Source organism: Dermacentor andersoni, chromosome 7 (assembly GCF_023375885.2).
Source record: "Dermacentor andersoni chromosome 7, qqDerAnde1_hic_scaffold, whole genome shotgun sequence".
In the NCBI taxonomy this organism is placed as follows: Eukaryota; Metazoa; Arthropoda; class Arachnida; order Ixodida; family Ixodidae; genus Dermacentor; species Dermacentor andersoni.
In genome coordinates, this window is record NC_092820.1 from 175,919,873 (window position 1) to 175,945,543 (window position 25,671).

The 25,671-nt window shown below is 46.9% G+C and overlaps 1 protein-coding gene across 1 annotated transcript; it reads right to left on the reverse strand.

The window, feature by feature from the left end:
* Positions 1–12,149: 12,149 nt before the first annotated feature.
* On the reverse strand, positions 12,150–24,511 carry elm (calcineurin like EF-hand protein 1 elm). Its single transcript, XM_050180171.3, has 5 exons — positions 24,278–24,511; positions 24,104–24,176; positions 23,226–23,416; positions 17,050–17,153; positions 12,150–12,490 (listed from the first exon to the last, which is right to left on the reverse strand). The coding sequence occupies exons 1-5, from the start codon at positions 24,342–24,344 to the stop codon at positions 12,356–12,358; spliced, it is 570 nt and encodes a 189-aa protein (XP_050036128.1). The 5' UTR covers positions 24,345–24,511; the 3' UTR covers positions 12,150–12,355.
* Between the last annotated feature and the right edge of the window lie 1,160 nt (positions 24,512–25,671).

The following is a 25,671-nucleotide window of genomic DNA, read 5'->3' on the forward strand; positions in this document are numbered from 1 at the left end:
CACCCCCTGGCACGCTTCGGCCTCCATGGCCCGAACCCACGGGCAGCCCTGTTTCCAGCTTTGATCCCCCAGCTATCCCTTGGGTGCCCTGGAGTTCCTGCGCCGCCTGCTTTATTATAACCTCGGGTGCTCTCCTGAGGCCTCCGTTTGCCGGTTACATGTGCCCTCCTGGAGCAGTGCTTGTAAAAAACGCAATCAATTGTCGCTACGAAAAAAGCGACCCGCGACTTATACAACGCCAGTCTGAACATAGCACCTTCAGACAGCGATCACCAAATGGGGCGTCCGTGCCCACTAGCTCAGGCATGCCTAGGGGACAAACGCACACAACACGCGCTAAGTAACCTCCTCCGTAGTGCCTAGGCAGAGTCAAGGAGCAAAAGCCCCCAGATTTTCTCTCTCGCACCCGCTCTTACTCGCGCCTGCGCAGAAACTTCGAGCGCCGCAAGGGACGCCACGCCCCGCTGTACGGAGTCGCCATCTGTCGGAAGCGCCTCCCTTGCGTAGTACGAGGGATCACGCGGTGTGCTCCTAACAGGTTTCGCTTATGGCACTCAATAAAAACCACGCGGCAGCCCTCCTGGACATTTATGTAGATACTATCAAAACGAGGGAAGTTTTTGACTGTCAATTTAATAATCTTGGGCAAACTGAAAGCACACAATCGTTTACAGAGGCTATCTCTTTACCGAATGCGTACAGTAAACGCCACTACGCGCGGTCGCCGCGATGGAGTCTCCTGAACCGCTGAGAGTAAACGCTGAGAGTAAACTATGTGAAATATGTTCTTATAGTGGGCTGTCTGTATAAACAAATGGGGCCTAACAGAATGAAGCCTCAATGCAGCGATCACACGTACGGGTTCGCAGTGACCGACTGCGCATCTGCATGCATTTCTGCGCACAATGTTTTGCTTTCGCTGTGAGCGCGTTTTCGCACCGTGCCGTGAGCTTTAGGCCGCAGCATATGGGCCTTTGACAGTACACAAGCAACCATTGTTGCGTGGATGCTATCAGAACTGTTCAAAAATAATTTCCTTATAGACTTCGACGCCTACGGCGACTGCGATGTGTGGTCGCGACGATTCAATCTTTTTTTGTCTTCTAAATTCTTGGACATTTCAATATTATTTCTCAAGTTGTGTCGCACTGTATGTTTATCGGTCTTCTCAGCGTGCAACTTCCCTCTGCTTCTTTTTCGTAATCCAGTGCATTAATTCATAACACAAACGTGACCATATGCCAGTATCTAGCATCAACAAGTTCATAGACCAAACCGTGATGACATTAGCCGGGCAGCGGGCGCGGGCGAGAGTATCAGTGCGCGTTTTCCGCTACTCACCGAGCATCGCGCAGTCCCCGGCGCGGTAGCAGAAATATTCCTCGCGTCTGTGCTTGCTGCGTATCTGAGTTATAGCCGATGTCTGTCTGCCGGTTCTAAGTTTCGCCAGCCAAGCTTCACGCAGCTCCTTGCCCTGCGGCTACGTGTGAAGGCTGACACCGTGCTCCGTTGCGTACGTCCGGCACTGCGGCACCGAGCAGTAGCCTACCATGCTGCACGCCTCCAAAGGCAGCCACTACCTATTATAGTACTTTCAAATGTTGTCAAGCAGGCACCCAAGGCGGTAAAGCCTCACCACTTAATCAGAACTGCGGCGCAAGTAAACTTTCGTTTTTAGCTCGTTTCGGCGCTTCCGAAGCAGCCGACGCGGCCACGGTGTCCACGTGATCCCTCACGCCACGTCACGCCGACGGTGGCGCCAGCTTTTCCAGTGGTGGAGCTCGCCCCCCACACCTGGGACATCGCCAGCCGTTTGTGCGCAGGCGCAAGTAAGGGCGGGCGCGAGAGAGAAAATCTGGGGGCTTTTGCACCTTGAATGTATGGCTCTGCCTAGGCACTACGGAGGAGGTTTCCTAGTGCGTGTGTAGGCGTTAGTCCCTAGGCGCCCGGCATTGCGGAGTGCTGTCGACTTTGTTTACGCTCAGTCGCTGGCTGCCCGCGCGGTGAGGCAGTGGGCGCGGAGGCCCCTTGGTGATCGCTGTGTCTGAAGGGGCAATGTTCCGACTGGTGTTGTATAACTCGCGGGTCGCTTTTTTGGACGATAGATTGGATTTTTTACAAGCACTGCTCCAGGAGGGCACATGTGACCGGCAAACGGAGGCCTCAGGAGAGGTTACACCTGAGGTTATAATAAAGCAGGCGGCGCAGGATCTCCAGGGTACCCAGGTAGCGGGGGGATCAAAGCTGGAAGCAGAGCGGCCGTGGGTTGGGACTGCGAAGGCCGAAGCGTGCCAGGGGGTGTTCGCATAATAAAACTGTCCGTCCGCGATAGTGGACAGCTGATCTTATACACCCCTGGCACGCGCAGGCAGCTCGTACTCTGAGCTCTAGCTCCGGCTCGTCCGACTGGCTGATGAGGCTGCTGGGACCCAAGACCTCCCAGCCTGCATCTGAGGCGGCGGCACGTACCCGCCCCCTGACCTGCGTGTCGGGGGTGGGTAGATCACCTTATCCGTTGGACAATAAAGTTTATTCTATCTATCTCTCTAGACGCTGCCTCAATGATCGCCACCGGGAGCACACCAAAAGCGCAAAACACAAGCACAGGGAAGTGAAGGCTATAGCGGATGCGCTGCAAGAGTGAGAAAGATCTCTCACTCTTATGTACATTGTACGTACATACACAGATCGTATGTACATATGCCTGCGAACACATCAAAAGGCTGTTCCATGGTCGCACGTAGGACTGGTTGACATTCGCACTGTTCAGCACCGTGTGCCGGCTATCACAAAATGTTCGTTCCGTGAAGCTTCTCTTATCGTGGGAAGAAGGTACACCTCAGGCAGTCAGTTTATCTAAACACAGAGTTGACAAATTGACCAACGTTCTGCCTCCTTGCCGGCGCACGGTGGTGATGCGAGGTCACCCGAAATTTGTTCAGTGAAGCACGATTCCTCAAGCCACAGCGAGAATACATGTTAGCATACGTGTTTGCATAGGCTGCATACTTGCTGGTAAACTTCCTAGAGGAAGAAGAAGTGCCTCGGAAGAAGAATGCCTATAGCTGTGGTCTCCATCTTCCTGTGTCTCGGACGTTTTTCGACATCAGAGGCTGTGCAAAGGGCACAACGTCATCTTCCAGGATGGGGGATAGGAATCCCAACCAAGCGTTTGACCCTGGTCATCCACCACTGGCTGCATCGAAGACAAGGGACCGCACTGGCCCTTCCACTATCGCCCTTGAATCTTCCGACAGCTCAACGGTTGAAGAAATGGAATCGGACAACGATTTCACACTTGCCGTGGGTCGCCGTTTGAAGAGAAAACTCAGGAGGACATCAACAGACAGTGAATCGTTGCCCAGGCAGGACACTGGTAAGCAATCATTCACTGTTGCCTACGTCCCTACCGCAGCTACCGACGATCTGAATATATTGAACAGGCAGAGCTTAACAGAGTACTTTGAGCGAATTGCACCAGGCCAAGTCAGCGAGATCAGAATTAACGCACGGAGGAACATCCTCTTGGGTGACGTGAACAACAAGTCAATTCTGGATACGCTAAAGGCTGCCACACTACTAGGAAACATCCCAGTGCACTCCTTCTTTGCGTATGGAAAAGGAACCTCGACTGGCGTTATCTCTGACGTGGACAAAGAAATCGCAGACACTGACCTCGAGAGGCTTTTGAATTCCACCGCACCAATAGTGCAGATTCACCGCTTCGGTCAATCCCGGTGTAGTAAAATAGTCTGACTCTGAAACATTACCTGACTACGTAAAAGCAGAATACGAAAGACACCGTGTGCGCCCTTACGTGCCAAAACTGGTGCAGTGTCGGAAGTGTTTCAAAATAGGACACGTAAGCGCAGCTTGCAAGGGCGGCGTAACATGCCAACGGTGTGGAGGGGCCCATCAAAATGATAGCTGCGATGCTACTGCCCTAAAATGTCCTAATTGCGCCGGTCCACATAAAGCGACATCAAAAGAGTGCCAGAAAATCAAGGACGAAATGTCAGTGCTTCGAAAGATGGTGCGGGACAACTCCACTCACAGACAGGCTGCTACATCGATACGCCGCCGCAGACGCAGATCGCGGCACAGACCACAGCAAGACAAGAGTATTTCCAGAACAGATGGACCATCGGCCACATGGCAAACTCCTCGCTTGCCAAGTTTGCTCCTGCGATCAAGATGCCGGCCTGACGTACCTTCTTCGGCAGCAGCACGTGGAACACATGCGCAGCATAAAACGACGATTCCGCCGACCGACTCTGACATTGACTGGCCGTCGCTCCCATCCAAACAAACCGGCTTGAATGCGTCGGGTGATGTGTCTGCAAAGGTGGTTGAGAATGATAAGACAGAAAATGAAGATGTACGAAGTATGCTCAAACACCTGATAACTACGATGCAATCACTTCTCTGCGGACTACAGATGCCGGTTGCTAAGACCGCGCTACATGTTCTAGGTGCTTTGGAACCGCTCCTCGTGGCTCTACAATAAGACATCATGGCGCTATCTTTTGAAAACCAATTACGAAGATCTGCAATAATTCAGTGGAATGCCAGAGGCCTACGAGGCCGTCTCGCAGACTTTCGGCAATGGATGTTTAAATACCAGTTTCCCGTGGCTGTATTATGTGAACCAAACATGACGTCATTACTACGCATATCTGGATGTGTGCCACTGTGGTCAAGGAATCACCACAATTTAAGCAAAGTGCTTACTTTTGTTCGCCGGAATTTAACGTGCCTTCGTAAAGACATTCCTGCACATGCTTACAACGAGTACGTTTGCATAACGCTGAAGTACAAGTGGCGCGCATTCTCAGTAATTGGCAGATATATACCCCCAACATCGAGCATAGAGTGTTCATATTTGCTGTCCATACTGAAAACTTGTCCGGGTCCCCCCATAGTCATCGGCGACTTTAATGCCCACCATCTCATGAGGGGCTCTGCTTCGACGAACGCCAGCGGTAGAAACTTGGCCGACTTCCTGCTTAGTCAAGGCTTGATGATGATCAATGATGGCTTGCCAACATACCTTCGAGGCTCTTACTACAGCAGTTGTCTTGACATTGCGTTTGTTTCAAAAAGCCTCCTGTCTGCTACATGATGATGTACTGATCTCAACACCCATGGAAGTGACCATCTACCAACATATATACAGTTGAAATGGTTACATCCCCCAGCTCCGCACAATGTGCATTCTATCGATTGGCGAACATTTCGAGAATCTGTGAACACTGCATGTCAAGCCATCCAAGTGCCATCCAATATTGAAGATGTCATCGCGACAACATTACGCGACACAACAAAACACCTCAGCGCACCTTCACCTAGATCACCTATTGATGACCAGTACGAGCGACTTTGCGCGATACGGCATCGAGCAGAATGGAAATACTGAAGGACCAAATCACCATTAGACATCACGGCGTCATGCCGGGCTCAGCGTCATGTCCCGCGCCACCTTGACAAGCTTGACAAACAACGCTGGAGATTCTGTGGCTCTCTGGATCCGAGAAAACCTCTCTCTAGAATTTGGAAAATTGTACGAAGCCTTCACTCGCCTCCACAACGGCTCCACCCGTTCAGTGCTGTGGCCATACGGCAAGGCCGGCGTGAAGTTGAGGTCACCGATGACTTCTCCAAATTACTTGTGAGCGCCTCTAACGATATACCAACGCAACCACGACTGACTTTCCCACCATCTAGTGATCACCGTCTGGACGCGCCTTTTACTATGCACGAGCCTCGACGCTGCGATACCTACTTCCCACTGGTCAACTTGTCCAGGACCAGACGGAATTACATACTCCGCGATTTGTCATCTTGGAGTAGAAGCTCGAAAAATTCTCCTGATGCTCTACAACTCTACGTGGGACACAGCAACTGTGCCTAATCACTGGAAGTGCAGTAGTCTTGTGGCTTTGCTAAAACCTGGGAAATGCCCACATGATCTCTCACATTATAAGCCAATAGCCTTGGCAAGCTGTGTCGGTAAAGTGATGGAGTGGATGGTACTGAGCATCTTCAAGGGGAGTATGGTAGCGCGATTCAAAGACGGGACAAGAGAAGACACAAAGGGACACACACAGCGCTAACTTCCAACACTGTTTATTGTCGAAAACCAGGTCGTATTTATACACTCAGACCACATGAGTCACAGGCACGTGAACAGATTAACAATCAGAGCGATACATTTTGTGATATGCTAAGCCATGCGCAAAAATGTCAGTTCTTTTTCAGAGAGAGCCAATGATGGTTTGCTGATACATGAATCCCCTAGGGCATCAATCTGCTCGGCTTCTATTATAAGTCTAGTGAGTTCGCACTTGTTTCTACCGGTAATGATTGTTGATTCGAAGAGAGGGGAGCACTTATGTTGCTTACAATGAAGGGAGAGAAACCCATCTGAAACAAGTTTGTCGACTTTATTTTTGTGTTCGCGCAGTCTATCATTAATGCATCTGCCCGACTGTCCGACGTAATACTTCCCACACGATAAGGGTATACGATAAATAATTGAAGTCTTACATTCTCTGAACTTCTTCCTGTGTTTAACTTGGCAGCTAGGGGCACTTTCTTTCTTTTCTGGTCTTGTTTTCCTGCACAGGCTGATTAGTTTGTTGGGTGCTGAAAAAACCACATCAGTGTTACCTCGGTGGGCAATTTTCTTTAGGTTGTGCGACAACCGGTGGATATAAGGTATCACTGTTGGTCTTTTTTTCTCTCGGGTACTATCTCTTTCCGCTCGTTCAGCAGTCCCTGATTGCTGCACTTGCCGAAGTATTCCCTCTGCAACTGATGTCAGTACATGATTGGGATAGCCTGCTTCATGTAGCCGCATAGCTTGTTGTGTGAAGGCTTCGTCAGTGCAATGATGGCATGATTTAGTTAGTGCGTTAGTGAAACACATTTTCGCAATTCCTCTTTTTACCAGTTTAGAATGGGCTGAATGATATGACAACAACGGTTTATTTGTGCTCCCCTCTCTTCGAATCAACAATCATTACCGGTAGAAACAAGTGCGAACTCACTAGACTTATAATAGAAGCCGAGCAGATTGATGCCCTAGGGGATTCATGTATCAGCAAACCATCATTGGCTCTCTCTGAAAAAGAACTGACATTTTTGCGCATGGCTTAGCATATCACAAAATGTATCGCTCTGATTGTTAATCTGTTCACGTGCCTGTGACTCATGTGGTCTGAGTGTATAAATACGACCTGGTTTTCGACAATAAACAGTGTTGGAAGTTAGCGCTGTGTGTGTCCCTTTGTGTCTTCTCTTGTCCCGTCTTTGAATCGCGCTACCATACTCCCCTTGAAGATGCATTACCAACAAGCCCACATTGCAACCCTCGGGGGTACTGAGCAGACTGGAATGGCTACTCGAGAAATGTGGCGGACTTCCTGATTTTATCAATGGATTCAGAAGAGGCCGATCGTCCATTGACGGTGTGATCGACCTAGTATACTCTGTTGAACAGGAAAAGAGATGCCGTCGTCTGGTATGCACAACATTTCTGGATATCAAAGGTGCCTGTGACGTTTTCCACCATTCGATTCTTCAGGCGCTTGAGGATATTGGAGTTGGTGGCCGGATGTATGCATGGCTGCAGAGTTACCTCAGTGGCCGCACCATTTTCATGTCCACTTTGGATGGCGAGGCTGACAGACATGACGATCGCAGGGGTGTTCCGCAGGGTGGTGTCCTTAGCCCAATATTGTTCAATATCATACTGGTGGGCCTTGCAGACGAGCTACCTGAAACAGCGCGTATCAGTATGTACGCGGATGATATCTGTATCTGGTCATCTGGGGTCACACGTCCACAAGTGCGTACAAGGCTTCAACGTGCGGCTACCATAACGGCGAAGTACTTGCGCCGTAGAGGCCTGCAACTCTCAGCAATTAAGTGTGCAGTCATGGCATTCACGCGCAAATCAATGTCGCATTATCCAATCGTTGTCGACGGAATGGCGCTCCCTTTAGTCACCCACCACAGATTTCTTGGCGTGATAATAGACTGCAGTCTTTCTTGGACCAAACATGTTACTGCGCTTAGGGCTAAACTGACCAACTTCATACACATTTTTCGAGTAATATCAGGACTGAGATGGGGCGCCTCTGGGCGAAGTTTGCTCCAAGTGAACCAGGCACTTTTTGTGGGCTACATACGCTACAGCATGCCTGTGTTATCTAACATGGAGTCATCTTGTATACGCACGCTGGAGAGCCTTCAGGCACAAGCACTACGGATATGTCTTGGCTTGCCACGCATCACGTCAACTAAGGGCACAATAGCGGAAGCACGGGCTTGTCCAATCGGCATATACAGGTCTTGTGAACCTGTGCGAACCTATCTTCGCCTTCTAACCAGACACCCACACCATCCACTGTCAACACTTCCAAGCACCAACCTTGACTGGGGTTTTTCTAAAGCTATTGCTTGTCATGCAAGCATTATACCTGCAAGATTCCAGGCCACCGACATCCCTGCGACACCTCCATGGACATTGCCAAGACCACTACTGAGGCTTCAGATACCTGGAATTATGAAGAAATCTCACGTTTCCTCCATTGGCTTGAAACAGCTCACCCTGTCCCATATATTTACATTATATAGTGGGACTGTACAAGTCTATACCGATGGTTCGGTCACGCCTTCGGCCACAACGGCTGCATTTGTCATCCCACAACTTGGAATTACTTGACGATTTAGATTAGACCACAATCGACATCTACGGCTGCGGAACTTGCAGGAATACGCGAGGCTGTCAGTCAGTGGCGTAGCTAGGTCGTCTGGCACCCGGGGCCCATGGGTGTTCTGTCACCCTCCCCCACCCCGGGTGTATTCGAGGAAGGCGAGGATATCGACAATTTTCGGATGTCTTCAGACGTATATGACACCCCCCCCCCCTCCCCCACTGGCCACTTGCACCCGGGGCCCCCGGCCCCCCTGTTGCTACGCCACTGCTGTCAGTTTTATGAGAACGCAGACACCTCATAAATGGACGATATTGTGCGATGCCAAATCAGTGCTACAGGCGCTAAAATGCTTTTTAAAGAGAGGTCCATACTACCTGCTCATGCTGGAAATTGTCGAACTTCATCACAGTGCCGAGTTAAGTGGCCACATGATCACCTTTCAATGGGTGCCTAGTCATTGTGGTGTTTTTGGCAATGAACTCGCTGACAGTGAGGCAAGATCGGCCTCCTGTTCCTCTGATGAAGTATGCATTGCCTACTCGCGACCTGGCACCAACTCCATGATCAAGGCACTCATGCAGGACCTTACAATAGCTTACAGAGCCCACTATGACAACATTCACAGAGGTCTACATATGACTGACCCAGACGGTAAATACTGTTTGCCCCCGAAGATTACACGGAGAAAAACATCATTGCTACACAGGATTCTGCTCGGCGTTGCTTTCACCCATCGCTACGCACGCCTCATCGGTCAATTGAACAGCCCCGATTGTGAACACTGCCAGACGCCTGAAACACTGCAACACGTACTGTGCGACTGCCCAGCATGTATGCTGGAGCTAAGGACGTTAGAAAGTTTCTTAGCCAGCGTTGGCAGGCAACCACTGTCGGAGGAAGCTATCCTCGGCCCATGGCCTGACATTGCAATTTCAATGCGTGCAACAAAAGTATTGTTGAAGTTTCTGCAGGACACCAAGCTCGACGAGCGGCTCTAGCATGACAACTGTCTCATGTACATAAGCACTCACCACTTCTCTCATCATCATCATATATCCCAGTACTTTTACTCCCCTTCCCTCTTCCCCAGTGCAGAGTAGCAGACTAGAGCGCAATAGCTCAGGTCGACCTCTGTCTTTCCTATCAATAAATCCTATTCCAATAAATTCCTAGTTCTTTTACTCCACTATGAATCAATGTTTTTTCTGTACAGATACCTCAACACTCTACCAGCCCATTTACTTTGTTCCATATTCCTCAGACATTCTTCATAATATTTTTACTGTGAGCTTCCCTCACTTCAAAGCTTGTCCAGCACATATCACCCTGCACAGCTTCATTTGTCGTCTTCCTGTGCGCGCCCAATGCGAGGCGTCTCAATGACCTTTGGTTGCCATCAAGTCCTGATTGTACCCCGATTTCAAGCAAACAACAGCATTTCCAAAAGTAAGTCCTGGAACCATTACACCTTTCCAAATACCCAGTGCACCTCGTACCTATGGTACCCCATAGCAGGCCGGTTGCGCGCAGCGTGGCGAGGTTTCATGATAAATGTAAACAAGAGAGGAGAACTGGCCTGACATGATGTCGGAGCAACGCCAACTTCCGGCATTAATGGGAGGCAGACAAGCGTGGCCCTGCTGTTACAAATGGAGTGTACTAGATTACGGTAGTTACAAAGTATAATTTTGTTTATCAAGTCGATGTTCCTGCGATTCGTGTTTTCCAAATTGTTAAATGATTTCTGCGAGATAAGCTATGTATTTTCGTGATTTCTTGTTCAACCACTTTGGTATTTATCCAGCCAAACCAAACCCAATCGGATCGAAAACAAAACACGCCTTTACATGTGATACGGAGTTTACAAGTTTATAAAGGTAGAAGATTGTTCAGAACATACCTATATGCTGTGTCCCTCCTTTAAAGATGTTATACAAAAAACTATTGCCAATACTGCATTAGGTCCTGCAGATGGTTTTTCTTTAGAAGCAGAAAACTTGGTGGCTCAGTGGCTATGGTGATGCACTGCTCAGCACAAACAAGGTCGGAACTTTGATTCCGGCTGTTGCAGCTGCATTTCAGTGAGTGAAGGAATGCAAAAACGCTTGCATACCATAGAACCCCAGGCGATCAAAATTAAACTGTAGCAACCCACTATGGCCTACTTTTTAAACTCAGTGTGCAGTTTTGGCATTAAACCCTACAATTTATTTAAGAAGTTCAATTTAAATAAAGCACATACTCAATAGCTAAAAGTCTACTGTTAAATTTACTCGCACCCTAAAGGCCCACAGGTTACAATGCAATAAACTGTCATGACTTATCAACAGCATATAGCAGATACTTCTGCAATAGTAAGGACTCCAGTTAAGGTGATGCCACTGTCCTTAACTGGCCTCTTATGCTTTCCAAAAAAAAAAAAAAAGAAATATATATATATATATATATATATATATATATATATATATATATATATATATATAGCTGTAAACAGCCAGAGACAAAACTGTGGTAAACAACAGTGGCCTTGGCAATTCTGTCACTACAGATCTGTGCATTATGAAGACAGACAGCTCTAATCTTTCGCAACTGATGCAACTACACATGTGGCAGTATTTTCGGGAAAGTGTTAAACTCAGCCGTCATTGCAGTATACCCAATTGTTAGAGTTTGGTAATGTGCACAATTCCTGCTCCTGGCGGTGACTGGCATGGATTAATCAGCAGTTTTAACTCATTTTTCACGTACAGTGAGCCCTGCTGATATGTGCTAGCCTAAATGGCTGTACACAGCCACTGAGCGGAGACGATGCTGCATTTTTGGACAGCAGTTATGCTGGCAGCATGAAGTAAACATTCCTTGCTCCACTGATGAGTCGATTGAAGGACAGCACGTCCACTTGGCTTTTTTTATCAGCCGAATTGAGCACACACTGCTTTTGTCTCTGTGACAAGTGATTTTTTAAAAGCATGCAATCAGTGCAGTTTCCTGCTATGCCCGAGTACGTGAAGTCCAAGCAAAATGTGTTATGCCGAGTGTCACATAAGCGTCAATGATGATAATACAATTTACTGTCCGATAAACTGAACAATACCTGTGTGCCGAAGTAAGATGTGATGCAACTTTGCATGGCACAAGAACTTCCATCTAAAGTAATAAGTTGGCTCAGTCCCCAAGAGGTTAGCTGCAATGGAATTTTTGGCAGGGATAATGAATTGATTCTATTCCAAAACTATTCCTTTTTGCATTTTGCCAGTCATCTGAGCAGCAATCTGCCTACATTATCATGACGACTGGCTTCCCACTGAAGGTGGATGATAACAAAGGAACAGAATTGAGCAAGAGGGAACCTTACATTATAGTGTCCCTGCTGTACTTGTTAAGGAAAGTGTAAGTTTAAAGAAATGCAGACAGATACACGTGATGTTTCGTGTACGTAAGAAACATATTTGATCTCTCAGCAGTACATGTAAAAGCAATACTGGAATGATTGCCAGCACATAGAAGCCTCTGTAAAAGTCTCACGACAATGGAACAACAACAGCAAGAAACAACAGGTCTACACAGGCGGCTATAACTTAAATGGTGAAGGAACTGGGCAGGTGGGTGGAAGGCTGCCTGCAGGCACAGCCCTAGTTCAGGAACCGGATGCTCATCTTCTCTTCCACGTCTGTCTTGTCCAGCGTGGCACAGAACTCTTCAAACGAGATCATGTTGTCACCATCCTTGTCAGCTTCCATTATGGTCCTGTCCGCAATACTCGCCAGCTACAAGCCAAAAATGCACCAATCAGACATGTCACGCGCTGTGTTAATCATATACAGTTGAACACATTTATAACGACTGGCTTTAAAAATATCTTGGATATAACAATGAGCAGCTGATGCACCGTAAACTTTAGGGTGTGTTCTATGGTGAAATAAACTGCTCACTACAATGCTCTCATGCCGTGTCATCAGTTTAATTAAATCAGGCTCCTAGGTGTGTGCGCTGAAAGGAAAGTCAAAATTACGGAAAAAAAAAGTGAGCTGCCGCAACTGCCCCACACCTTCGTTGCACTTCCCTATGCATCGCAGGGCTTCTCGCACTGCTCCCGTGTGTCCCTTCCACCCCTCATACATCGGCACAGTCGACTTGTTTATTGTAAAGTTGGAAGAGAGATGGGAGAGGGATGCGCGAAGCTTGCAATATGTAGGGTGATGAGATGAAGGTGTGCCATGTAGAGTGTGTGGCACAAAAGCGGGTGTGGAGTGAGTGTGGTGGCATGCATTTTCTTTTTTTCAAGGATTTAGCATTTTCTTTACCTTTTGGTGTATGCACGTAGTAGCCATATTTAATTGTTATAACCTATAATGTTATAACCATTGTAGTAGGCAGTTTATTTCCCCATAAAACACATACAAAAGTTGGTGGTGCATTGGCTGCTTAATGTTGCATTCGTGTATTATCAACACCAGCAATGCTATAGATGGGTTCGACTTAGTTCGTTCTATTCAATTAAAATGTTTGGACGTTTGCCCCCTCTGCTTTTTTGTGCAACCCAGTTATAATGGGATTGTTCTAGCACTTGAATATTGTTATAAGTAGGTTCGACTATAAAACAAGCATCAAACAAATAACTGTTTGTACTTTCATGTATTTTTCTGGGTGCACAAAGTTTGGATGAACCATGCATTTACTGAACCCTGCATTGTACACTAGTGCTGGGCAACTTTTTCTTGACAAAGTTGCCATGGCACAAAAGGTAGCTACGTGATAATGATGACATGCTCAAGTGCATTTTACATTTTAATTTTTCCTACATATCTTCCTTATAACTTTTAAACCTTGTGGTCTACCTCATGTGGTACTCCACCAAGAATCACCTAGACCACCACACGGGCCTGAGGATCCAAGCCCTTAGGGGGACGAGCAGCTCAGCCGCTTATGTTTTGTGTGCCGAAAGTGGACACTCGTTCGGTCTCTACTGGGAGCAAGACAGAGTGCAGCAAGGAGAGGACCCAGACCACAAGCAAGGCGCTTATTATACAACTAGCTTGGCGTTATCAAAATGATACACCTTATCCTTGTGGTGTGCATAAGCTGGTGCTCCTGCAATTCAAGCGTCGTACAGCAGCATCAGAAAACACTGTGACACACCACTATATGGGACGATGGCTCCTAATGACCGTGCTACCAGGGCAATGTTCCTTTAGCTCGGTATAGCCTCCCATCATGCCTGTGGAGTGAACTGGGTCTTAGTGACCCTTCAGAACAGGAGCAGCGAACAGGTGTGTGCCTGCTTTGAGTCAAGGACTTTTGATGGGGCCGGCCCACAAAAGGGCTGACCGGGAGAATCAGAATTCAGTATACGCACTGTTTGTGTCACTGTCCGAGCGCTTTTCCCCGCTCCCACTGTGGGCTCGAGCCACCAGGAGAAAAGGGAGAGTTCCTGCCCAAAAAGACCAATCAGATGAGCCCCTGGTCTACTTAAGGGGTGGACAGCCGCAAATGCTTTACGCTATTGCTGCTGTACGGTGCCCTCGAAAGAGAGAGGGAAAGCGGCGGCCCGCATGTACAAAGTTTGAAAGGGACATCACCGTGATGCGGCCTCTATGCCCAAAACCTACCACACTAGAGCACTGCAACGAAATGGATGAATGCAATTTCCATAAGCGAAAACTTTCAATTACCATTTACGGTTAGGTATGTGTCGATAGCCAATGTGAAGAAGGGAAACAAACACCATTATTTTTAAGTGGTAGCACATCTCACGGTTGTGCTTTGCTTAGAAAAGCAGCTTTGATGCACCCAGATGGCTCAGTAATGAGCTCTTCAGTATGTATTCAGAAGCAGTGACAAATGGAGGCATGTACGTCAATACTGACATAAAACAGGGGTGAGGCATGAAGTTGGCTTATGTCCCTTGAAAGATTATATCAGGGCTATATAACAGCTATATTTGAGCCAATAAAAAGGCCACCAAAAAGTTATTAAGATGCCAAAACAACAAAGTAGTCGTTAGGGCGACTAAAATATGCTAAGTTTAGTCAATTTCTCACTAAGTTACCAAAATTCATTAAATTCCGGGGTTCCAAGAGGCAAAACTAAAATCTGATTACGAGGCATGCCAAAATAGGAGACTCCGGATTAATTTTGACCACCTGAGAAATTTTAACGGGCACCCAATGCATGGTGCATGAAAGTTTTTGCATTTCATTGTCATCGGAATGTGGCTGCTTCAGCTCGGATCAAAACCACAAATTCGTGCTCAGCAGCGGCACGAAGTTACCAACACGGCTGTACACGAAAGACCACTGCCTTTGGGCCATTACTATGAGGCGAGCTCATCAAGCGACGATGGTAGTGGAAACGATGAGGATGGCTGGCTAAAGGTGCTTATGGGTGGCCATTAATAGATGCATCATTCTATACAGCAGTTTGAGGCTCCAGTAAGTGGCCATAAGCCTGCTTTGTATAAGGCTTGCATACTGTAAAGAATGCTAAAGAAAAGTGCAGGCCTTACCTGAGTAAATACATTTTTCCATACAATCAAAAGCACCTCCACACCTGGGAAACATGCTCATGTGAGTGCCGGTACATGCAAATAACTTTATGCACTATGTTTCTGAGAAAGACTGAGTAAAGACTCTGAACACAGCCTGGTATTCAGGTTTTGAGCTTGTATTGGTATTTGCAAACAACACAGTGTTCTGCGATTATACTCGTTACAATGACAAACTGCTTGGAAATTCAACATGATCTTAGATCCAGCAGTCCGTAAGCTTTGCGGACGGGTGTAGATATGGTCCTTGTGATTCAAAATAAATGCATTTCAGATTTGTAAAGTACACTATTTTCCCATAACAATTCCATTACGACAGGAAATTAAGCAAGATGCCATTAGACAGGAAATTAAGCAAGATGAAATAATGTTCAACTGCTTCAGGGAAAAGTGATCAGACTAGCATGAACGCAGACAACATGGCAAACAGCGAAAATTATTCACAATTTGTACGTCTGCTAATCTGAAATCTTTGTTGTGTAGCTAGGCTATTTTGATTGGGCCCAATGATTGACCCCAATGACACTTGATGACCCCAATTTTGACCCCAATGACATTTAGCAAGAAGCACCTCCTGCTTGCACATTTAGAGCAAAACATAATTGTTAGCTGGCCCAATTTCAGACGTTTTCACCTTGCCAGTAATGTCATAAAAAAATCAGATGATAAAGCATCCTCACTAAAAACTTTCTTATCAGGGTTATTTCACATATGCATGCTGGTTACACTGGCTCTCAGATCAATGAAGCTAACAGTATTGTGCTTGGTTAATATTAGGGGTGCTTGAATAGTGAGACTTCTGAATGAAGTCGAATATGAATATTCAAGAAGAATGACTTTTCAATACTGAATTGGATATTTCTCATTTCTAAACTAAGTGAAATACAAAGTATGTGCATGGACTGTGCGGTAAAAAAAAAGAAAGGCATATATTTCCATCATTTGATAAATGCATATGGCGACGTTTGCGACTGGAAGCCTAGTCAATTCAGGAGTTTGCAAATGGGAAATTACTGCTTTCAACTATCTGGTGTGCCATGACGACAGCAATGAAACAAAAGAACAGTACATCACCAGATGCACGTAAAGTGTTGTGTTTGTTGAAGTGCAGCACTGCACATTGTTCTAATGGAGCGCACAGGTATGGTGAGGCTGGTTAAATAATACACTGCTTTGTAATGACCTAGACAACAAGTTCGTATATAGGCTGCCTTAAATACGAGCAATTCTCATTGAATGGCTGGAGGATAATGAGCAGAAATTATCTGCCCTGTATGTTTGTTAAGGAACCAGTGCACAACAGCCGTGGCTCTCATGCAGCACAATCAATCAGGGCACTTCCCACTTGCATCAGTCTTTCCCTCCTAAGACACCAATAAGTGTTATCCAAACAGAACCTAATATTGTACAATTTCAAATAGCAAATTGCTGAAATGAATAGGAGTAAAATAAAAAAGGCTATTATCCAATTCATAGTTGACATTTTGAATAATAGCACACCCGAGTTCATATCCTTGGGAATGAAACTACCTGGACATTGATGCTTGCCCACACAGCAATGACAATAATGGTGCCTATGGCAAGAAATTACCTGTCAGCCTCATTATTTAACAACACGCATTATGTTCCAGCTTAAAGAATGGTGCCTGAATATCACAGACTCCTAGAAACAAATGCAAAGGGTTTTGTAACATAGTATTGTGGGCGTTGTAGGCAGTTAAATATAATGTGTGCCACCCCCTTCAGCAAGTGAGCATTCGAAATCAAGGTCGGATAACGCACCTGTTCATCGGAGATGTTTGCGCCAACCATCATGTGCAGTACAGCCAAGAGCTCATCCCTGGAGATTTTGTTGTCGTCGTCGAGGTCGTACATCTTAAAGGCAACTGGAAGAGCAACAGTGAGATGCTATAACAATGGCAAAGTTAGAAGCGTTTGTATCCATGGGTTTGCTCGCACGCATAACAGAAACTCAAAAATTATGGGGTTTTACGTGCCAAAACCACTTTCTGATTGTGAGGCACGCCGTAGTGGAGGACTCCGGAAATTTCGACCACCTGGGGATCTTTAACGTGCACCTAAATCTAAGTACACGGGTGTTTTCGCATTTCGCCCCCATCGAAATGCGGCCGCCATGGCCGGGATTCGATCCCGCGACCTCGTGCTCAGCAGCCCAACACCATAGCCACTGAGCAACCACGGCGGGTTAACAGAAACTCAGTCAAGTTTTCAAACCAAAGTGCATATGACTGGAGTTGCTTGTGGATTGCATCTGTGCAACATTTGTTGATTCAGAGCACCAGGCCTGCCACAGGAGGCACGGAACAGGTCTTGGTCACGGACCTTAAAACTAAACTACTGATTTGAAACTTCTGTCAAGCACTATGCATGCTTTGTTGAAAGCATGCAGACTAGAGTGAATACTGAGTGAAGCTTATTTCTCAAGCTATGTTGGAGGAAGATTCTCACTAGTCCCCAGCATAGAGGAGTAAGGACAAGTTATCAGGCTGGCGAACTGGGCTATTACTGGATTAATCTTAGCAAGTAAACAGCACAAAGGCTGACAATGACTTCAGTGACACTTATGACAATGCTTGTCTTAGTCCCATTTGTGTCCTTGTAAGCCATTGCATTGCTCACATTCCAAGGATAACACTCGCCAAAGACTCTGGAACTTTAGATCATTAAAAGTCCTATGGGCATATGAACATATGGTCTAGCAACAGCTTTTGTTACACAAGTAAAAACTTGTATACCTTCACCAAATTGTGTGCCATCATCCCTGAATGGTATGAAAAACATTCAAAATGCTAAACAGAGAATGATGCAACACCATGAAAGAGGAAGGTGAAGAACTAGGCTAGTTGGTATTCATTCGCTTTGAATTTCGCTGAGTGACACCAATCATAGCAAATAACACAGACACACCAGATGGCACACTCTCGTCCTGCCTGGTGTGTTACTTGCCATAATTAGTGTCACTCAGCGCAATTCAATATGAATCATGAGAGCCTACCGTAGTGTTTTGTGCACTAACTGATTCATTTACGTGCTTCATGGCTTCATTAGAGACGACGACTACGTGGGGTGGATCCAGGGTGGGAGCCCATGGGATCCAGGCGGGAGCCCTCTTTGAAGCACAGAGGGTGGGTGGGCTTGCTGCATGCTCCATACTGACAGCCAGCGTGTCTCAATGGGGCTCAGGCCCCATTCTGGATTTGCCAGCGACCATTGCCTCCTGCCTTATTACAAAATGTTACCTTGGGAGATAGGTTGACCAGAAGGCCATCAAACCAGCAGAAACATGTGAGCAGTAACCACACAATGTTGCAACAGCCACCAACAATTCTACTCAGACTTGGTGCTTGCACTAGCAATTGTAAGTATGTGTGCCATCTGTCAGTTTTACCATGTTACCTGCTCAGATGAAGCCAGTATGCCTCAAAATGATCAGACAGACTAAAACCTTGACTGCATTCTTTACATCAAAGTACTGCATATGCTATTGCTGATTATGAACTTCAGGAGAAACCTAAAGAAAGAAGGCCAGCTAATAAGAAAGAATGCCAGCTAATAGGTTGCCAGACCTTTTCTACAAAATGCCTTTTGTTTCTCAAGCTGTCATGCTTCATGAAATGAGCAACAGTATGAGGAGACAGAGAGAGCACGAGCAAACACAAAGGCAGAAGGGCCGTTGCCCTTGACACTGCTTGATGTAGGACAGCAAATGCCTGTCCTGCTTTGAGGCTTTACGACAAGTTAGACAGCACAGTTTGACAAGAGTCCAACTTGTGTGCACTCTGAAAAGCATTAGAGACGTCTACCAGGCTCGCGATGGTAGATAGGCAGGTGGAAAGATGCTCCACCTCTGCGATTTAGTTGCCAAGTGGAGAATGAGGATGTACCTCTCTTTAGCCACCAGGGCGCTCTAGGTGCCACAAGGCTTTCAGCTTCTAGGTTCACTGTTCACCAGTATTGAGTGATATGCTGAGCATCGGCCGTTTGTCTTTGTGTTGTGGTCGCATTTCATTGCTGTCGACCGCATTTTCATGCCGAGTGGTTCGAATAAGTTCATTGAATGAAGACGAGATGGGTGAGCAGTGTTTTGTACCACAGTGTAGCTTGGGGTACAAGTCATGGAACCAGGTGTCTCTTTTTGCTGCTCTGAAGGGGAAAGACTGCTTGAAAGTTTGATGACATGCTATTCCGTGAAAGAGTCATGTGTTGCAAGCAACAGATTTTGTTTGTGAAAAACATCTTGAAGTGTGATTTGCCACAAATTGTAATAAGCATTATACACAGGACACATACTTGCATGTGCACTGCAGAAGGCTGCTTTGGCAAAAGACACCGTTTCAACATTATTTCCGGGCTGCCCCAGACACTTGACCAAGACTGAAAAGAAAAGTGACTCTGAATTGTGTTTGCTCTCCCGTCAGGAAATGTGAATGCTTCAATGACGGTGATGCATTGGTCTCTGCTGTTGCTGGTGAGGAATCATCCCCAGGTACCCAGGGAACCGGCAGCGAACTGTTTCATCTGGCACCACCGTATCCTACAGTACCAAGGCAGATGTAACACCCGATTTGAAAACTCTATGTATAGCATATGCAGCATTCTGATAAATGCTTAAGCTTTAATTTACTTGCTCATTATTGCTGCTCTATGTATTCACTTCTAATGTTTAAGCCTGGATTATTTTTGCTATTACATGAGAAGTTCAACGTTTTAATGAATCGAGACAATTGTATTTTTATTACACATTGAAAGTAGGCCTCTCAGAGCACACAACAATGACACATATTTGCTATATATTTACATGGCGATGACTATAGCTTATGTACATGTTCTTCCAAGAAAGCGATGAATAAGGAAAAAAGGTGCAACGAATGAAAGCATTACATAAGCATTCATTTAAAAGTGCGATTAGAATGCGCCCATGAGAGTGGCTTCCTGTCCTTAATCTGCACAAGTGCCTGGCCAACGTGGTGAATGTGCACATTGAAATACCACATGCTCGACTGTTATCTATATAACAACACTGTGAAAAAGTCATCTTTAACTGGCACGCAGAACTTAAGACGAGCCGCTCCACTTGAAAGCCTTTCTAACACCGTGACCAGAGGCCAACCATTCAGAACAGCTTACATGTGAACAGAAGTCGAGTTTGTTGGTGCACTATAGGCAGGTTGCGAACGTAGTTCCCGCGCCTACTAGGGCGCCCCTCGCGGCGGCGAGCGCGGAACCGGCAGGATACGACCGGCCCGCTTGCGTTCGGAAAGCCTGTCTGTGCACTGTTTCACGCGTAGCTGTTGCCTTTTCTGAGCAATGCCGAAGTGCAATCCGAGCTGTTGAGTAGTGGGCTGCAACAGCACGTACACCAACTCACGAGGAACAAAGTTTTACAGATTTCCAAGCCGACCGAATGAAGCAGAAAGGCGTCAACACTGGATAGCACTCGTCCGACGGCATAAGCTGTTTTATGTTCCGGCGTTATGCCAAGTGCGTTATAACGCTGAATTCTTTGCTTTTACAGCAATGATGGCAGCAACGGGACACCTGCAGTCAGTGGCGTAGCTACGTCGTCTGGCACCCGGGGCCCATAGGTCTTCTGTCACCCCCCCCCCCCCCCCCGGGTTTATTCGAGGAAGGCGAGGATATCAACAATTTCCGCGTGTCTTCAGACGTATATGACCCCCCCCCCCCCCCCCCCCCCCCACTGGCCCCATTGCTACGCCACTGCCTGCAGTGCGTACCAGGATATGCAGCAAACAAAGTAGTTTGTTCCCACACTGTACCGCAGTAAAGCTGTGGAACTATTTCCCAATCCTCTCCCATTCAAACAGCGCTAGGGCTTGCAGCCGGCTGAGCTGGCATACACTTCTGCGCCCAGCATATCAACTAAGGGACAGTTGAGATCACCAAAATTTTTGACAACGTGGTTTATTGGAACCTCCTTTGCACGCTCTGAAAAATCGCAACATAAAAGTATCGCACTTCCAGTAACTTGGGCGAAAATATTTTCCCAGCGTAGTCTAACACAACTGGCAAGTTCATCCCCTTTTTTTGTGTTTGGGGAGAGCAACATTAGAATACCTCTGGTAGGTCTTACGAGTCGTTCGTACGCCCCACGTTCTTGGATGAGATGTTTTGGATTCGTATTTGCCGTCCTGTATGTACAGGGAAACTACCGCGGCGTTCTTGCACTTCCCTGCGATGCCAGCACGGTAATCGCAGCTCCTCGCTAGGATTTGTCTGCTGTCGCCGACCTTCAAGAATCAATGTCGCCTATAATTTCATGCGTCCACACCGTAGATAACGAAGTAACTTACGCTGAGCTTCATGCATCTCGCTGGTGCATTATTTTTGTTTGCGGAATAAACCTAGCAGTCACTTCCGATCAGGCGAGTTCAACACTTCCCTCACGTCGTAGACGTGCCCCACTTCAAATAGACGACTTCCTTTCTCTAAATTCTTTTCATGAGAAAAGCTATGAAGATCTTGTAATTTCCGAAACCCGGTTAAAATTAATATCGGCACGCTGTTTCACGCCATCGCTACCGTTTGACAGAGTGCCAAACACACAGCGTGAGCTGCTGACGCCGTGAGTAATCCTACCACATTCGCGCAACTATTCGTCAGATGGAGCTAGGGGTCGGAAAGACAGGGCGCCGCCTAGCACTTGCAACGTGCTCATTAGTGTAGAGACTGTACACACTCGTCTGGAAGTGGAAAGGTTGAGCAGATAGCTCTAACCACACCTGGGACAGCTGGCGGTAGCCAATGGTTCAAAATTAATTGAGGAAGATTGCGAAGAGCTCACACTGCATGCCCTTATAAAGGTGCTGATCTATGTGTTCTTCATCCATGAGTAGACCTGCAGCTCATAAAGATTGTCGCTGCTTGCAGGCAGCAAAAAATCCATGCCTGCATATTGACAAGGTTTCCCACGCATGTGATGTGCGCGCTAGAGGTGCTTTCGGTTAACCAATACTGAATTCAATGGTCACAGCCCGACGTTGCATGTGTGATCTGTAGCCAACAGCTCTACCACTCCAGAGAAGTGTTATTTGGTCTGTACACGAATTTGCAATGAAGATGAAGCGCTTTGGCACTAGTCAGCATTTATTGCCTAAAACATGTGCTACTGCTACTTTTACTCTCTGCTGAGTAACATAAGCGGCTGTGATTGCTAGAAAAATGGCATATAAGGCAACAGAGTAAACATTTGAGTTGTAGCATATGCAACTGCTGGTGCTCCATTGGCCAACATGAAGCCACCGAAACTGGGAAGCTATGCAAGACACTGCACAGTGACAGGGGCGAGTTGCAACTCCTCAACATTTTGCAATGCCTGCTCTAATTTACTCGTCTCCAGTAAAGACTGCAAATATAACTGAGTCACACATCCTTGTGCACTTATACGGAAGAATCCTTTCAGTCTTGCACGGAGAATCAAACAGTAAGCATGTCATTCAGGAAATGAAGTATGCATGCTTATGTGTCTCACTAAGTGTGATTATGAGAAAAGCAGCATTGCCATCTTCTAAAACTACCACATCATGGTTATATACAATTATTTCAAGCAGCTAAATTTGTGTAGAAAAGAACATGTGTGCAGAAGAGACATCACACGGAAGATGCACACCAACATGTTTATTTCTAAAGTTACCAACTAATGCAATGCCACATCCTTTTGTAATTATGTGTAGGAAGGCTAACTTACTTTCCGGGCCACACGACCAGACTAAGCCTCTACATTACGACAACCATGAAGAAACTTCAGATTGCAAAGGTATGACGCTGTGTTAAGAAAAAGTCTACACTGTGCATGTGACTGTGTCATGGTTTAAAACAAACAGTGCTTTTAGAGTTCTTGTGATGACATGGTCATATAGAATCAAGCACGGCATTTCAAGCTTACTAATTATAACCTCACCAGCAATGGTGACACTTACAGTGCAGCTTTTCTTCGCGGCTGTTTAGTTTGTTCTCCTTGTTCTTTTTCAGGGGTCGAAAACGTGACAGCACCCGGACGAACTGGCGGAAATTGATGCGGTCGTCGTAGGCATCCATGAAGAAAGCATGCACAATGCGGTCGCCCAGAGGATTGATGGCTAGCTCTGGGATTCGCAGGAAGTCTTCGCGGCTGTAAACAATGCAAAGTTCAACGTAACCTTGGAGCCTAACAACGCATCGCTAGCGGTTTCTAACATGGCTCCGATCAATATCCACGCCCAATATCTAAACCGTACCGCAGCCGTTTTCAGAGGATGGATATGAAAATACTGCTAGCAGCGGCCCGTGCGCTAGAGGCCCGTATGACAAGCGACAACCCTGAACCCAAAATGGAATGGCAATCTCCTAGGCTCCTAGCATATTTGCACACTGACGGACGGAGAACCATAAGCACCTCACATTGACCAGCATGCTCGTATGCACACATGCACATGCACAACGCGGCAAGCGAAACGCCGATTCTACTAAGTTCAACTGTGCAACGTCGGCGTGTGTGCAAGATAGAGAGCCCAGGGAAACGCAATTATAAGGACCTTCAATGGCGCGAATTCTACCAGTCTAACGCAACATTAAGCCGAAAGTTGTTAGCTACACGAACACGTGACAGCGTCTCGAAACAGAGCTCTAGCTAAGTTGTCCCGATCGTCACGTTACAAACAACGCGCATTTACGTAGACTGCCTTCCATCGTATGGAAAGTCACCTGGTGGTCGACGGACAACCGAAGTAACGATCGTTGTCTGCACAATTCAGTACTCGCACAGAGAAGGGGCCTCGCTTTAATTTACGGTTTCGGACACCTCTATACGCTCGCTCACCTAAGTGTGCCGTTGTCAGTCTTGTCCAGGCTGGTAAATCTGCTGTACAGCCGCTCGATCTGGTTTGGCGAAACTGCAAGAATGACCTCGGATGAGCGAGGGTTCTTTAAAGAGCGCGACAACGGCGTTTACAAGTGCTCCGTGGATAGGGTTGTAATTCTCGAAACAACTCACAGCCAGTCTCTTGCTGAATCTCTTGAATTTCCTCCTCTTGGAGCATTAAAGAAGACCGGGTGCCCATAGTCACGAGCGAGACAGTTCACCCGGCTGCACAACAACGTGGGACCAACTTCTCGAACGGCGGGGAAACCCAAACTGGCAACGATTGTGCGAAACACGTAACGAAATAGGTCGCGGTGGCCTCGGCGTCGACGACGTTGCCGACGGGAATATTGCCTTGATAGTGCGCGCACTCCACGCACACGACGACGCAAGCACCCCGGAAATAGTATGCTCCGCTAGAGAATGTTAGCGCTGCATTCGCTTGCGACAATTTGTGTGCAACGTTGGCGTTGCCGCACACAAATTTATCTTGCGAAGCATACTGCCACACTCTCATTTCAAGAAACAGGTTGAACTCCCCCGAAAAACAAGAAAATAAAGAAAGAGAGACAAAAGAAGATGAGAGAAAGTTTTTTTTTTTTAAATTGAAATGCAGATAATTCTGTCTGCATATCAGAGACAGAAAAGCATAGGTGGAAAACGACCGTGTACATGTACGTGGCCGTTGAGAAGATCATATGCATGGAGGAAGGAATATCTTACCAGCCGAGGAGTAGCATTTGGTGCACCTTACAATCTCCAGATGCGTGCGAAGGTGTTCGTCTTTATTACGCATGGTATGAATACGCTGCCAGAAGAACGCACTGAGCAGACCAGTGTGGCGTTTCTGACAAGGAAAAGTTAAGGCGAGACCACACGTACGTTTGCGGACGCGCGCAAGCTCGCGTTGGCGCGCCTAGCGCCTGCCGCGCCTCGGGAGTAATGGCGGTTTGCATCCACAAAGACGCACGTCACGTGTATGGTGTATGGAATGGGGTAGTGTATCATCCGTACGGAAAAACAATGGGAGAGCTGGGGACGCATTGGGGACGCCTCCGCAATGACGCCACCAGAGGACGCTGCAATCGACCGGCGTGCCTAGCGCGCGAAATTTAAACATGTTGTGCAAAGCTTTCTGCATTTATGAACCAAAAAGCTCTCAAAATACAACTGAAATTGTTATAATTTGCAAAAAATAAATAATACAAACTGTTAAGATACGTCAATAACGCCGTCTATGCTCGCACGTTTCCGACCACAGATCATGCAGTGTTCCTGATCGTCTGCTCAGCGTTTCGGTTGCAGAAGACAAACAAACGCTCGTAAGCTCGTTCCGTTCGGTAAGCACGCATATGTTTTTAGTATATTGAAAGACACGTGATATGTCGCACTAGGCTTAAAAACACTGACATCAGTCAGACATAACGCCGCAAGCACCACAGCTTTATTGCAGCCTGCGTCCGTGTGTTCCGCTGCTCACGTGTCCTGATGACCATGGCAGTGCCGATGAAGGCACGATGAAAATG

Coding starts and splice junctions, on each gene's coding strand:
- elm (XM_050180171.3), bottom strand. CDS start 24,344: ATGGGCACCCGGTCTTCTTTAATGCTCCAAGAGGAGGAAATTCAAGAG. Junction 24,177..24,277: donor GATTCAGCAAGAGACTGGCT/GTGAGTTGTTTC, acceptor TCATTCTTGCAG/TTTCGCCAAACCAGATCGAG. Junction 17,154..23,225: donor CCGCGAAGAAAAGCTGCACT/GTAAGTGTCACC, acceptor TTGCTCTTCCAG/TTGCCTTTAAGATGTACGAC.